The sequence below is a fragment of the Vanellus vanellus genome (assembly GCF_965231255.1).
Source record: "Vanellus vanellus genome assembly, chromosome: 4".
NCBI lineage: Eukaryota > Metazoa > Chordata > Aves > Charadriiformes > Charadriidae > Vanellus > Vanellus vanellus.
Window position 1 is genome coordinate 43,376,434 of NC_138909.1, and position 14,325 is coordinate 43,390,758.

General features: G+C 69.6%; 1 protein-coding gene across 3 annotated transcripts; it reads left to right on the forward strand.

The window, feature by feature from the left end:
* Window positions 1-8,437: 8,437 nt before the first annotated feature.
* On the forward strand, window positions 8,438-13,349 carry PCGF1 (polycomb group ring finger 1). 3 transcript variants are annotated; one of them, XM_082481967.1, is made up of 9 exons: window positions 8,438-8,545; window positions 9,393-9,498; window positions 9,750-9,902; window positions 11,236-11,307; window positions 11,489-11,597; window positions 12,197-12,332; window positions 12,450-12,536; window positions 12,626-12,706; window positions 13,179-13,349. In XM_082481967.1, the coding sequence occupies exons 1-9, from the start codon at window positions 8,450-8,452 to the stop codon at window positions 13,224-13,226; spliced, it is 888 nt and encodes a 295-aa protein (XP_082338093.1). In that variant the 5' UTR covers window positions 8,438-8,449; the 3' UTR covers window positions 13,227-13,349. The 3 variants fall into 3 exon arrangements, with proteins under 3 accessions (XP_082338093.1, XP_082338094.1, XP_082338095.1); XM_082481968.1 differs by having other exon boundaries at window positions 12,197-12,230; XM_082481969.1 differs by having other exon boundaries at window positions 11,495-11,597; window positions 12,197-12,230.
* The last annotated feature ends 976 nt before the right edge of the window (window positions 13,350-14,325 follow it).

A 14,325-nucleotide genomic window follows, 5' to 3' on the forward strand; every position in this document is an offset into this window, starting at 1 on the left:
GTGGCTCCCGGGCTGGGGGTCCCGGCTCCCGGATGGGCAGCGGCTCGGGGCAGCGGGTCACGGCTCCGGGGCAGGGGTCGCCGGGGGGGAGGCGGGCGCCCGGCCACCCTGGCGCCACCGGTCTGGGGCAAATGACATTACCGGGGTCTGTGCCTGTAAATCACGGCGGCACCGGGAGTCGCAGCTGCCACACCCCGGGGGCACTGCACGCCCCGGGGCACCGCATGTCCTGGGGGCACCGCACTCAATGCACTGCATGTCCCAAGGGCGCTAGGTGGACCTTGGGGCACCGCACACACTGGGAGAACCAAGTGGACCCGGGCTCAGCCGGATCTGCTACAATGTGGGGTGACCATCCCTGCACCCACAGCACCTCCGGGGCACGGGGCCATGGGCACCTGGGGCTACGTGGGGCAGACACTCACCCGGCACAATGGGGTGGTGATGCACAAACACACATCCCTGGCAGGGCACAGCTGCCTGCACATGCATATGTATGCACAGCCTACAGCACAGCTGCACACGCACATACACACACACACGCCGCGCAGCATGGATGCACATGGACACATGCACACACATCCACACATCCGTCCCCGCTAGGCCCAGGCTGGGTGCACACTACCCTGCCCGACCCTCATGCTGTGCTGAACTGGCCGTGTCCACATCCCACCACAGCGCTGGGCAGGTGCGGAGCTGCCCTTTTCCATGCTGGGGGCACTTTCTCTTCCCACAGCTCCAGAGGGAGCCCTGTGCTGCGGCTGCGGGTCCCCATGTGCCTAAGCAGGGGAGGGGCACACTGCACTGTGGCCTGCAGCACTGGGACCCTGCCCTGCTGAGGGCCCTGACAGGCTGATCCCCGGGAGTTTCCTGGAATTTCTTGCTCACGGCCTGGCAGGTGCCAGGAGAAAGCTGCCCGTTGCTCGAGCTGCATGCACGTGGCATGGCTGTGGCTTTCCCACTTGGAGACAGCCACCGACTGTGGGCCTGCCATGGCAGAGGGGCTTGCTGTGGCCCCGTGGGACGCAGCAAGCATTGGCATTGGCACTGGCGCTGGCACTGGCCCTGGTGTTGGTGCTGGCATTGGCCCAGGCCCCATCGGCGCCTGCCCTGGCCCTGAGCGGTGGTGGGGAGGAAATGCCTGGTGCTGGGGGAGGGAGGCGGCAGCAGGTTAATTAAACCTGAAGCAGGAGGCAGATGTTTGCCGTGCCCAGGGGCTGGAATGCTGCCGGTCTCGGGAGATGGATTGAGGGGCAGGTGACGGGGCTGGGGGCGGCGCGGGCTCATGCGGCGCCTGCCTGCGCCACGGTCCGCCCCGCGCTCACGGGCGTCTGCCGGGCAGCATCCCCTGCCAGGGCCTCACTGGGTGGGTGCTCCCCCTGACCTCCATCAGGGTGGGACCCCAACACTGGGCACTGGCTCTGGAAGGACGGAAGGTCTCCGCAGCTGGGGGCTAGGGTCGGCCCTACCAGGCAGGGGGGCTGGCAGCACAGGCAGCCCCTCAGCTCCCTGCCCGGCTCCCTCTGGCACCACAGTTAGGGCTGCCCCGGGATGGCGCAGGGCAGGGAGGGCTGAGGGTGCTTCGAGAGTCAGCAAGCCCCACGTCACCCCATCTGTGCATACAGGGGGTCACCTTCCAGGGACCCCACTGGCCCCAGGCCCCCCTGCTGTCACCTCCTCGTGCCACTGGCCCTTTCTACCCAGTAACCCTCATGCCACTGGCAGCTGGGACAGGGCCATCTCCCCATCCCTGCCCGCAGGGATGCAGCCTGAGGCGGGGGAGCCACGCAGGGTCCTGGCCTCCAGCTCGCCCCAGCTCTGCCCCCAACCTGTCATCGCGCAGCCAGTGAGGCCTCAGGCAGGGGGAACCCTGCACACCTGCACTGGGAGGGCTGGGACCCCCCCCAGCACACTGGTACGATCCTGCTTTTCATTCCTCAGCCACTGCATGCACCCCTGTGGTCCCCAGCGCATGCCCCCTCCTGCCCCGCCAGGCTGGACCTGGGGGTCCCCACAGGGCACAGAGGATGCGTCCCCATACCAGGGCAGGAGTGTGACCTGGCATCTGGGTGGCAGGGACGGTCGGAGGGGACATGGTGGAAGAAGAAGGATTTGACCCGTTCCAGGTAGGAAACCAGCCTTCGGCTGTGAGACTCTGCCTGTGGCCACTGTGGCACCAGGTCCTGCCGCCGCCGGAGCTGCACCAGCTCCTGCAAGGGCACTGCTGGTGATATCCCACCACTCTGCACCCACTCACGCCACCCCGGGGCCCCCCGGCCCTCGGCACAGCTGACCCGGGAGGCAGGGGGGTGGGCACATTGGGGTCTGGCCCCTAACCCACTCCACGATGGGGGTCCCATCGGCAACACTGCCTGTCCCTGCAGCCACCCCGGGAGCTACTGGGGCTCTTGCTACCCTCTCTGCCAGCCATCGGCTCCTTGCCCCATTGTCCTCCACTGTGCCCGCGGGTGCCCACAGCCCCGGGGCTGCTGGTTGCGGTCATCCCTACAGGCCAGCCATGCCGGTGTCCCCGTCCCCCGCAGGGACTGCTGCTGGGCTCAGGTGTTGCTGCTGGGGCAGGAGTTATTAAAACGGGTCCCTGCCTGCCCCTCACCACTGACAGCCCGCTCCCCGCACGCCGGCCAGCTCACGGCAATTAAGCGGCGGAGGCCTGGAAGGGCCCCACGTTACCACCGGCAAGATGCTGCCAAGCCGCCCGCTCCCGCCCGCTCCCCCCCGTAATCTCATTACCGCTGGACGTCCCCTTCTTCCTCCCGCTTCCCCCCAAACCCGCTGGCAAACTGTAGGGACAGTCAGCTCCTCTCTGGCTGCTGGGTTAATTCTGGGCTAATTAGATGAAGCCAGCCCAGATTGGATTACTTTAGCCTGCATTTGGTCCTCCAGTCCTTGGCTTGCGGCTCCCGGGGGAGCTGCTGGCGCCTCCTGCCTCAATCAGACACTTCTTAACCGCATGAAACACTCCCGGTGCCCCCCGCCGCCCGCCCCGGGGTGGGCGCCGGCACCCGGCCGGGGTGCGCGGGGTGAGGCGGGTGCGCGCTCCCCACCCCGACCCACCGAAAGGGCCGGGACGGGGACGGGGCAGCTGCCGGTGCAGCGGGGGCAGCACCGCGCACTGCGAGAAGCGCCCCCGCCGGCCGGCCCGCGGGCTCCCGGGGTCCCGCCGGCCAGAGCCGCCCCGGCCGGACGTCACGGTGGCCATCGGCCTCTGCGCGGCCTCCTCGGGGAGGAGCCGGGTGCGACGGGGACGGGCGGGCGGCTGAGGGGTGCTGCCGGCCCCCGAGCTGCTGGGGAGGGGGGGGTGCTCCCCGCTGGGCGTCCCTAAGCTGCAGCCCCCTCCCCCCGAAGTGGGGGACAGCGGAGCCGGGGGTCCGGGCAGCCCCCCTTGCCCCGGCGGGTGTTGGAAGCCCGGGCTAGGGGGTGCAGCGTGAGCCTCCCCCCCGCAAACCCGCCCACCCACCGGCCCCGGCTTTGGCAGTTCCCGCGGGCCGGGGGCTGCGGAGGGGGCGCGGGCGGGGGTGGCTGCCTGGGCTGGGGGAGCCCTGCGGGTGGTGGGGGCACCTGCCACGGTCAGCTCTGCCAGCGGGGTGGCAGCCGAGCCCCCGGGCCTTCAGCGGGGCGACGGTATGGCGGGGGCGGGAGGGGGCTGGGAGGGGGGGTGGGAGGTGGAGCGGGGAGCAGGGAGCAGGAGGGGGTCCTGCGGGAGGGAAGGGAATGCACGACCCCCGGGCGCCTTTGGCTGCAGGCAGCCGGGCAGGCACGGGGGCTGGCAAAATGGGATGCTCCGGCCCCGCTGCCCGGCTCGGGTCATCCGCCCTGGTCCTGCAGCACGGCGGGGCCGGTTGCTGGTGCCGGTGCGCGGGAACGGCGGGAGCTGCGGGCAGACACGCCGAGCCGGGCCGGGGCAGCTCCATCCCGGGCCTGGCGTTCCGCCGGGATCCTCTCCCCGTTCTCCAGCCTCCTTGGCCGGGCCGGGTGGTCCTCGGCTCGCCCGCGCCCCCATCCCCATCCCCGCCTCCTCCGGTGCCTGAAGCTGGCCGGGGGGGCTGCCGGGGGTGTGTGTGGGGTCCTACCCGGTGCGGGGCTGCCGGTGCCGGTGCTGCCCGTTCCCGCGGGCCGGGGTGCCGGCGGCCACGGCTGTGGCTGCCGCGGGGCCGTTGACAGAAGCCGTCGTTCAGAACCTCGTTATCAAAGGCCGAGGGCAGGTAATTGGATTCTGCAAATCCAATCAGGTGCATTAGGCAGGAGTTCAGTCCATAACCGCCCAGCCCCCCCCCCCGCCCCCGGCCGCCCGCACCGCAGCCCGCCGCGGCCCCCTGCCCACCCTTGCCCCGGCCCCGGGACCCGCTGGCACCGGCCCCGCCTTGGTCCCACCGGCCCCGCCTTGGTCCCACCGGCCCCGGAACCCCCGCGGGGCCAGGACCCGGCGCCTGGGGCCGGTGTGGAAGGCTGGGACAGCGGCTCCGGCCGTGGGGACTCCCCCATGGGGACGGCCAGGATGGGGTCCCGGCTTTGGCTTGCGCTGCACCCTCCCTGCTGCCCTGAGCCGGGTCCGGCCGCGGCCCCCACCTCGCCTGTCCCGGGGGCAGCAGGGGGGCCGGAGCGCTGCTGCCCTGCATCACTGCGGTCACGAGTGCGTCCGGCCTCAGCCCCAGCCTCGCTCGGCCCCAACGAGGGGGCCCGGCCGGGAAAGCCCCCGGCAGGCGCTTACCAGAAGGAGCCGCCCAGGCCCCGCGCAGCTCCGCAGCGGAAATGGAGCTGAATATTTGAGCAGGTCTCTGCTAAAAGCACCGGCCTGCCCGGCCCCGGAGCCTCTCTGAGGCTGGGAGAAGTGCCGGCTGCCGCCCAGGCATTAATTATTTACGAAGAGATGGAGCTGCGTGGCCCCATGCGTGCCAGGCTGGCAAGCACGGCCCCAGGGAGCACAGGCTGCCAGGCACCCCAGTCACCGTGCCCAGCACCAGCAGGGAGCACAGGTGGGCACCCTGCCTCAGCACCGTGGGACCCCCAGCCCCTCCCCAGCCCCCTGTTCCCATGGGTCCTATGCCCAGGTGGTGCCAGAGCCGCCCCACAGCCCCACTCCTCGCCCAGCCTGGGGGGCTCTCAGCACTGCTGTCAGGCTGGTGTGAGCGTGCAGGGGGCATGAGCAGGTGCAGCATGCGGGTGGCACATGTGCTTGTTGTGCACAAAATGGGTCCGTCATGTGAGGGGTGTCAGCGCAGGCGACAGCGGGTGGAGGTGTGCGGGGACCCACTGCTGTGAGTGTGGGGGGTGTGCATGAGGGGCCATGCAAGGAGACAGCTTGTGGGGTGCAGGGAGCCTCGTGCTGGTGTGAGCAGGTCCCGCAGGGACATGCACCAGCAGGCATGACTGCTAAGGGTCGCTGGGCACGTGCGCTGCCTGACACTCACTTGTGCCCATCCCTGCCCCGGTGCCCCATTGCCAGGGGTCGGTCCTTCCTTCCCAGCAGAGCCACCTCACTCTGCCATCACCACCACAACCAGCCTGTCCTGCTGGCCTGGGGCAAGGTGGGAGGCGGCCATGCTCAGGGCATGCGTGGGGCTGGGCAGTGTGCAGGCAGTGCTCACTGCAGTGCCCATGCTCAGGGCTTTCAGTAGTGCCAGTGTTGGTTCTCAGCTCACTGCCAGTGCCAATGCTCAATGGGATGCTGGTACTAGTGCTCGCTGTGGTGACAGTACTGCTGGCGCTGATGCTCGATGCAGTGCTGGTGCTCAGTATGGTGCCAATGCTGCTGCAATGGCGGCACTCACTGTGGTCCTGGTGCAGTGCTGGTTCTCTCTGTGGTGTCAGTGCTCAGTGCAGTGCCGGTGCTGGTGCCGGTGGTCAATACGGTGCAGTGCTGGTGCTCTCTGTGGTGTCAGTACTCAGCGTGGTGCTGGTGGTCAATATGGTGCAGTGCTGGTACTGCTGCAGTACTGGTGTTCAGTGCAGTGCCGGTGCTGGGTGCGGCACAGTGCTGGCAGTGAGCGATGATGCCCCTGCCCCAGGGCTGCACTGGCCCGGCTGTGACCCCCCGCAGCCCCCAGCCTGGCCGTCCCTCCCAGGAACTGCTCCTGGCAGGTACAAATGGGGCCGGACCCTCCCCAGACATGGGGGTCACCCTGGCCCCGGCTTCATTTCTCAGCTCCCGGCAAGGATGGGCCAGAGGGGCGGGCAGGCTCCGACCAACAGTGGGTGGGCGGGCAAGTTGGAGAGGTCGCGGCCCCCCCGGGGTGGGGGTGGTGGTCCTGCCCACCTCTGTGCACAGGCGCCCCGGCACTGGAGAGGGGGCCTGTGCAGCTCCCTGCGGGGTCCCCTCAAGGGGTGCAGGGGCCCAGCTACACACCATGCCTGGCCCTGAGAAGGAGGCAGGGACAGGGGAGCTGGCACCGCAGGGACACTGGGGCTCAGCCAGTGCTGCCTGCACTGCATGGGGCCAAGCTGAACCAGTCCGGTCAGTCACAGGGCGCTGAGCCAGCCTGGCCAACTGGACTGGGCCACACTGGGCTAACTGGGACCTGGAAGAACTGAAGTGACAGGGGCTGGGACACAGATGCTCTGACCAGGATCAGGCGGAGCTGACTGACTGGGACTGAGACCAGGATCAGGGTCAGGACTTGGACTGGGACCAGGACCAGTATCCATCCAGGAGCACCCGAGCCAAGGGGGCCAAACCACTACTGGCTGGTCGGTGTGCTGGGGAGGTTGGCGGTGCTGGGAACGGTGCCGTCTCACCCACAGGCCCCACAGCCACTGCTCCCGCTGCACTGGAGGCACTCCGGCCCTGCATGCTCAATCGAGGGGAGCGGTGGTCGTGGCCCTGGCACGGCCACGATGAGCCAGGCTGCTCCTGCAGGCTCCGCTGGGATGGAGCCCGCAGAGGACCAGACCCCCCCCATTAGCTCTGCCCCTGCCCGGCTGGTCCCCGGACGCGGGCAGCCAGCGCGGTGCCGGAGCCAGAGCCGGAGCCGGAGCCGGAGCAGGGCGAGCCGACGAGCTCCGTGCTTGCCTGAGCCAGGCCGGTGGGACGGTGTCATTTCGGCTTCGCCGGCGTTTAACCACTTCCCGGGACCCCCCTCCCCGGACGGATGAAAGCGAGTGCGGCGGAGGGGGGGCTTTAATCGCCTGCCAGGCAACGGGTGCCAGCCCCGGCCCGGGGCTCCCGCCGTGCCGCCCCCACCCCGCGGCGGGGAGCAGCCGCCCCCCCCTCCTCCCCCTCCCCGCGCCCGCCCGGCCCCGGGCTCCCCGCGGGGGCCGCGCAGTCTCGCCCGCGCCGGCTGCCCCCCGCCGTCTCCCCAGACGGCACTTGTTGCTCGGGATTGGAGCAATAATCGTAACCATAACGAGCCATTACGGCCTTTAACGGCTTCTGCTTTGCATTAGCGGGGCCGCTCCTTCCCCTCCAGAGCCCTGATCCAATCACCCCCCCATTAGCGCGGCTCCAGGCTCCGGCGGGCTGCGCCAGGGAGGCCGCCCCGCCAGCGCCGCCGGCACCCCCCGCCCCGCCAGCGCCGGCAGCACCCCCGGCACCCCCAGACTGGGACCCTGCAGCCCCCCACACCCCACCCCCAGTACAGCCCCTTCCCCCTGGTCCTCTGCCCCACCGCCCCCGCCGAGTCCCCTCCGCCCCCCCAGCACAGCCCCTTCCATCTCCAACCCACCCCGCTCCGACACAGCCCCTCGCCCCCACTCGCCCCAGCATGGACCCTGCACCCACCGTCCCCCAGCTCGGTCCCCAACGTGCCCCCGCCCCCCCCCCCCCGAGGTCACTGCTCGGGGAATGGACGACCCGCACCCCGGCACGGCGGAGCCCCCACCCCCACCGCCCGCACCGGGGCGGAGGCGGAACGGGACCCCCTCTCCCGACCCCCCGCCGCCCTCGTTCCCCCCCGCAGTGCTCTGCTGCTCTCTGGCGGCGGTCCGCGGCACCACGCGCACGCAGCCGCCTCTCTGATTGGCGGCAGCTGCTGACTGTCAAGAGAGCGCCCCCCCCCCGCCACCTGCCATTGGCCAGCGGCGGGAGAACACCCTCCCCCCAGAGAGGGTCCCGGGGGGTGTTGTCCGTGACCGGTTCCCGCAAAAGGGCGACGGGGGCCCTTCGGTCAAGGCCGGTCCGGTTGGGGGAACCCTCCCGCCGAGCGCCCCTGGCGGGCCCTGCGCTGCGCACCGAGATCGGGGGGTCTCCCCTGCAGGTCGGGGGGGGTCAGAGGTCAGCACCAGGGTCAGCACCGGGGTCAAGGTCAGCACCGGGGCCAGCACCCATGGCTTCCCGCCGCGCCCAGCAGGGGGCGGCCGCGCTCTGCGCCGGCCCGGCCGCTCCCGGCATGCCTGGCGGCGCGCGGGGCGTGGCGGGAGCTGTAGTTAACGGCTCGGGCGGCGTCGGCCCCGCCCCGAACCCGGAAGTGAGCGGGGAGGCGGAGGAGGTTCTAAGATGGCGTCGCCTCCTCAGGGGGGCCCGATGGCGATCGCCATGCGGCTACGGAACCAGCTCCAGGCCGTCTACAAGATGGACCCGCTCCGGAACGAGGCGAGCCGCGGAGATCGGCGGCGGACGACGGCACCGGACCGGCGCATGCGTGGGCGGAAGAGGGCGCCGCGCTGCCGCTCGGGGGGCGCCGGGGCCGCGCAGGCGCCGTGCGGCCACCCCGCGCATGCGCCGGGGACGCCCACGCCGCGGGGGGCGGGGCCGCGGGGCAGGGGCGGGGCCTGGGCATAGGCCAGAGGTGTGGGGCGGGGCCAGGCGCAGGTGAGGGGCGGGGCCGAGCGCAAGGGTGGGGCGCCGGTGGAGGAGTGTGGCCGGCGGCAGGGGGCGGGGCACATGGGGGGCGGGGCCAGGCGTGGGGGGGCGGGGCCAGGCGCGGGGTGGGGCACAGGTGATTTAAGCCCTGCCCTGGCCGGGACGTGGGATGTGGGACGGTGTGGGGTCAGGCTGGGCTCTGTCGGTGCCAGGCGAGCCCATCCCTGCAGGTGCTGGGCCCCGCAGCAGGAGAGGGGACCAGCCCCGTCTCCCCACTCCATCACGGTGGCAGCTCCACTTCAGGTTCCGAGGTTGGGCCGTGGGGTGAGGCCATGGGTGAGCTGGGGCATGGGGCCAGGCTGGGCACAGGGTGGCTCTCAGGGCTGCTGGCCCCTTTTGCATCACCCGGGGGGTCCCTCCACCCGTGCAGGTGTGGGAGCTCCCTGCAGTCCCATGTGCACCCTGTCATGCTGTTCTTGAGGGATCTGCCCCAGTGTCCCTGGGGGTTCCTGCTGACCCTGGGTGGGTGGGGGCTGCTGTGGAAGGAAAGAGCCTGGGGTGATGGGACTGGGTGGTGCAGGGTGCCAGCCTGGTGGGCAGGGACTGGGGACCAGGTGACCGTGGCACATCTCCACAGGAGGAGGTGAAGGTGAAGATGAAGGAGCTGAACGAGCACATCGTGTGCTGCCTGTGTGCTGGGTACTTCATTGATGCCACCACCATCACCGAGTGCCTGCACACATGTGAGTCCCTGTGTGGCAGTGGCAGCAGCAGCTGCCTGTGTGGCTCTGGTGGTGGTGAGGTCCTGTGGGGTCCCACCCAGGATGGGGCCAGCAGAGCCTCCCCTGCTCACTGGCAGGGACCATGCCCCGGGACCATGGCTCCTGCCTGGGGTGCCAAGGGGGGACATGTCCTGCTGGTCAAGGCTGGGTGTCTGGGGGTGTGGGGCTGTGCCACCGCCCCAGCCCCCGACACCACCTCCCTCTGGCCGCAGTCTGCAAGAGCTGCATTGTCAAGTACCTGCAGACCAGCAAGTACTGCCCCATGTGCAACACCAAGATCCACGAGACGCAGCCGCTGCTCAACCTCAAGCTGGACCGTGTCATGCAGGACATCGTCTACAAGCTGGTGCCCGGCCTGCAGGAGAGTGAGTGTCCTTGTTGGGGACGACAGGATCTGGTGTCCCTCATGCAGGTGTCCTGCAGAGGCTGAGGAGGAGCTGCACAGGGAAGAGCTCAGGGCAGGGGGAGGAACGGGATGCTTTTTGGAGGTGCTTTCTTGCCGAGTGTGGGTGTCTGTCAGTGGATGAGGGTCTTCAAAATGCTGCTGGCTGCATCTGTGGTGGCTGTTCCAGCCTGACTGGGGAGACGGGGCAGAGGGGGGGCATCGTGCCATGTAAAAACGGACCTAGAGCGAGGGAAAAAGCATGATAAATGGCCCCCACTCATGGAGGCAGGTGTCGGGGAGCTGCGGGCACTGTGCCCAGGACTGCTCAGGGATGAGGAGTGTATCGAGGTGGGCGCTCAGCACTGGCACTGCATGGTTTGGGAGGTTCAGGTGCAGGGACCCACAGGAGGCTCTGGCTGTGCCGGTGCTGGGGCTCTGCACCATTCCCTTTGCTGTGCTGGTGAGTGGAGCGGCTGCAGTGCTCGGTGGGGAACGGAGCAGGGAGGTGGGTGCTTCATTGGGGTGTGTTTAACTGGCTCAGGTCCCTGCTGGCGGTGCTCGGGCTGCGGCAGCCAGCCATGCTCGGCACAGCAGGGCTGGGCTGTGGGGACAGGAGCTGTGCGAGCCGGAGCTGCCACCGCCAGCGGCGTCCCTGGGGCCAAGCGCTGAGTGACGGCGCGATGAACCGACAGTCAGTGGTGGTGAATGTAAAGCAGCGCGCAGGGAGGGTGGCCCCGCACCGCAGGCGCAGCAGTGGGCTTGAGATTAGCCAGTGTCACTCAGGATGGGGATGGGGACAGGGACGGTGCTGGGGACACCTCTCTGGAAATGTCAGCCTGCCGTGTGGCAGTGGGGTGCTGGGCACTGCCACGGAGGGATGGAGGCCTGGGCTGGATGGAGGGGGCACACAAACATGCAGCATGGGCCCTGGTCCCCTGCCCTGCCGCGGAGGGGAGGAAAAGTACGGAAAGGTGTGAGGGACAATGACAGCAGAGACATGTCTGTGTGGGCAGGGATGGGGACAAGGATGGGGACGGGGACAGGGGCAGGGCTCCCTGGCCCTCAGTGGGGGTTTGGTGGAGACCCCTGGGGGCACAGAGGAGGCGAATGGGGAAGGAGGGTCTGGGGCTCTGCCAGAACAAGAGCCACTGGCTGTTGGCTGCGTTGCCAAGCCGAGGTCAGAGCAGTGCGACGGGACGGGGGCAGCCCGAGGACCCCCACCTCTGGATGCCATGGGGTGGGAAGCCCTGCTGGGCTGGGGGACACACAAGCGAAGGGGCTGTCCCTGAGCAGTGCTCACCTCTTGCCTGCAGGTGAAGAGAAGAGGATCCGGGAGTTCTACCAGTCCCGCGGCCTTGACCGGGTGACACAGCCCAGCAGCGAGGGTAGGCATGCTCGGGGGGGGTGTGCAGAGGGGCCTGGGGGCAACCGGCCAGGGGGAAGTGGGGTTGGAGCCAGGGGGTCTTGCTGCAGTGTCTCTGGGAGCCAGCCACGGCAATCAGGCAGTGCCGTGGAGCTGGTGGGGCGGAGGCAGCTGACTCCTGCCCCCTCCCCACATCTCCCCAGACACAGTTGGGGGTGACCCCATGGGGCTCCCCTACAGCACCTTTGATCACTCCCGCGCCCACTACTTCCGCTATGACGAGCACGTCTCGCTCTGCCTGGAGAAGCAGAGGTGAGTGCTGGCAGCGCAGGCAGGGCTGTGGGACTCCAGCGGAGCCGCTGCCCCTCGGCGTGGTGGGGAGGGGGGCCGGGAGTGGCACCGGGAGCTGGCCCATGCTCTGGGCATTGCAGCATCCCATACCTCCACCTCTGTGGCCATGGTGGAAGGGGGACCTGGCCAAGCCGGTGGGGGGGGCAGGACTCCTGCCACTCCTATGGAGTGGCCCTGGCTCCGTCTCACACCCCGGGGCCACAGCATTGCCCGGTGACTGCCAGCGTTAATAGCTGTCGGAGCGGGCGCTGCACAGCTGCCTGTCGGCTGCGACAGCAAAGTCAATAAGCGGCAGCTCTGGGGGCTGTAATGGGATCGATGGCTGCAGCTCAGCTGCCAGTCCCGGCCTGCGTGTCGGCCTCGTGCCGGCCCCGACTGCGTGAGTACATGCGTGATGGGCTGGCAGGGGGAGCAGCAGGGCGAGCGGGGGGCACCCAGCCCGGGACAGCCCACACCTCTGCACCAGGCTGCACCCAGGGAAGGAGCAGGGGGTTACAGCTCGCAGCCCCCCACCTCCCTGAGCCGGAGCTGGCAGGTTGCCCTTTCTCTTCCCTCCACAGCTCCAGTAAGGACAAGAGCAAAGCTGTGCTGCAGGTGAGCGGGGGTCCATGTGGCTGCCCTGCCGGTTCACCGGGCCCCGAGCCCCCAGGCTCTGCCCAGACCTGGCCCCACAGCCCTCGCTCCGGGCTCGGCTTGGTGCGTGGGGTCCCAGGCGGGGTGGGCAGAGGGGAGCTGGGGCCTCGCCGCCCATCAGCGTTGGTCCCACGGGGCTGGGGGCACCTGCAACCCCCTGACCCGCTCTGCCCCTTGCAGCAGAAGTACGTGAGATGCTCCGTGCGGGCACAGATCCGGCACCTGCGGAGGGTCCTGTGCCACCGCCTGGAGCTGCCACTGCAGCATGTGAGTGGGATGGGGGCTGGGTGGGGGTCATGGGCCTTCGGTGGGGGTTGTGGGGTGTGTCCCCCCTGATGCGGCCTCCCCGTGCATAGGTGCAGATCCTGTTCAACAACGAGGCCCTCCCCGACCACATGACGATGAAGCAGCTCTGGCTCTCACGCTGGTTTGGCAAGGTGGGTGTACCCCAGCGGGATGGGTGTCTGCTGCCTGTGCTGCTGTGCCCCCCCAGGAGGGATTTGCCCCCAGGGGGCCCCATCTCAGGTTTAGGGTCTTGGTGGGGTCTGGTGCTGGGGGAGCTTCCTCGGGAGGCGGCTCGGGGCAGTGCTGTGCCGAGGATGTGGCGGTGGAGCGGGGAGTCGGTGAATCAAGGATGATTAATGTTGCTCGCTGGAGCGGCGACCCGGGGCGCCCACGGCCGTGCTGCGGCTGTCCCGGCCTGCGGTTCCCACACGGGTCAGGATGGTGATGGGTCCCAGAAGGGGTTGGACAAGTTCACGGCACAGCCCCGGGCCGCTCCACGCTGCCGGCTGTGCAGGGAGGTGTTGCTCCCGCCCTGCCCCCCCCGGGGTTCCGGGCTGGGGTAGGTGGTATCTGTCCTGGGGTGGGGGTGCCGGTGGCACTGACCCCCCCCTCCTTGCCTTGCAGCCTGCGCCCCTCCTGCTGCACTACAGCATCAAGGACAAGAGGAGGTAGGGGCTGGGGGCGGGCGCTGCCCCCCCCCCCCGGAGCACAGCCCTGCTCCCGTGCCCCCTGCCCCTGCTCCCCCTAACTTAATACACCTCCCGCTTGAGTTTATTTTTTGAATAAAACTGTGGAAAATTCCCCCCTCTGTGTCCCTCCTCCCTACTGGGGACGATGGGCTGGGGGTTGCTAGGGGATCTCTAGCTGAGTTAGCTGGGCTGGGGGCCCTGCTGAGCCCCCCTGCACCCCCAGAAGTGGGGCTGTATGGGGTAGGGCAGTGCCCCACTGCAGGGCTGCTGCCGAGGTGGGGGGTGCAGGAGGTGCAGCGCTGGGGGGGGGCCTGGGGAAGTGGGTGCAGCATTTGGGAGGGGGGTGGCTGGACAGTGGGGGTGCAGTGGGGGGGTGCACCGTGGGTAGTGGGTGCAGCCCCCCCCGCCCCCCCCCGTTCCTCCACAGTGCCGGCGCGGGGGGCACGCAGCCCCTCGTTCCGAGCGCAGTTGTGCGGGCGCTCGGCAGATTAATCACCGTCACGGCTGCCTGGCGCATGTCCCGACGCCCCCCCCGCCGCCGGTGCCAGAATCCCAATGAGGAGTGATGGGGAAATAACACGCCTGTCGCCTCGGCGCAGGCTGCGCGCCCCCCCGCCGCCCGCACATAATGAGCCGTAATAAAGTCATGGGCCCTTTGATTGCCTGAGCCGGGAGGAGGGGGGGGAACACCGGGCGCACCCCCCACCACCCCCCTCCCGCAGCTCCCCAGCGCTCACCTAATTAGCCCGCTATTGTGGGGACAATATCGCAGCCATCTGGGCCGCTGCCGGAGCGCGGCGGGGTCGGGTATGCGGCGGCCCCGGGCACAGCTGCCGATGCGGAGCGGCTCGAGGGACCCCCGGTGCGGGGGTCCCCCGGTGCGGGGCTGGGGGCCGTGCTCCCCTCGCCCGGGCGCTGCAAACACGATGCGGCGGCTGCGTCCCCTATTCCCGGAGGAGGAACAGGTGCCGGCTCCCGCTTCTCCCGGCTCTCCGTGGAAAATGGCTCCGGAGGGGCCCCGGCCACGGGTGGGCATCGGGTGGCCGTGAAGGGGTAGCCCGGAGCTGGGCGGGACGTCCCCG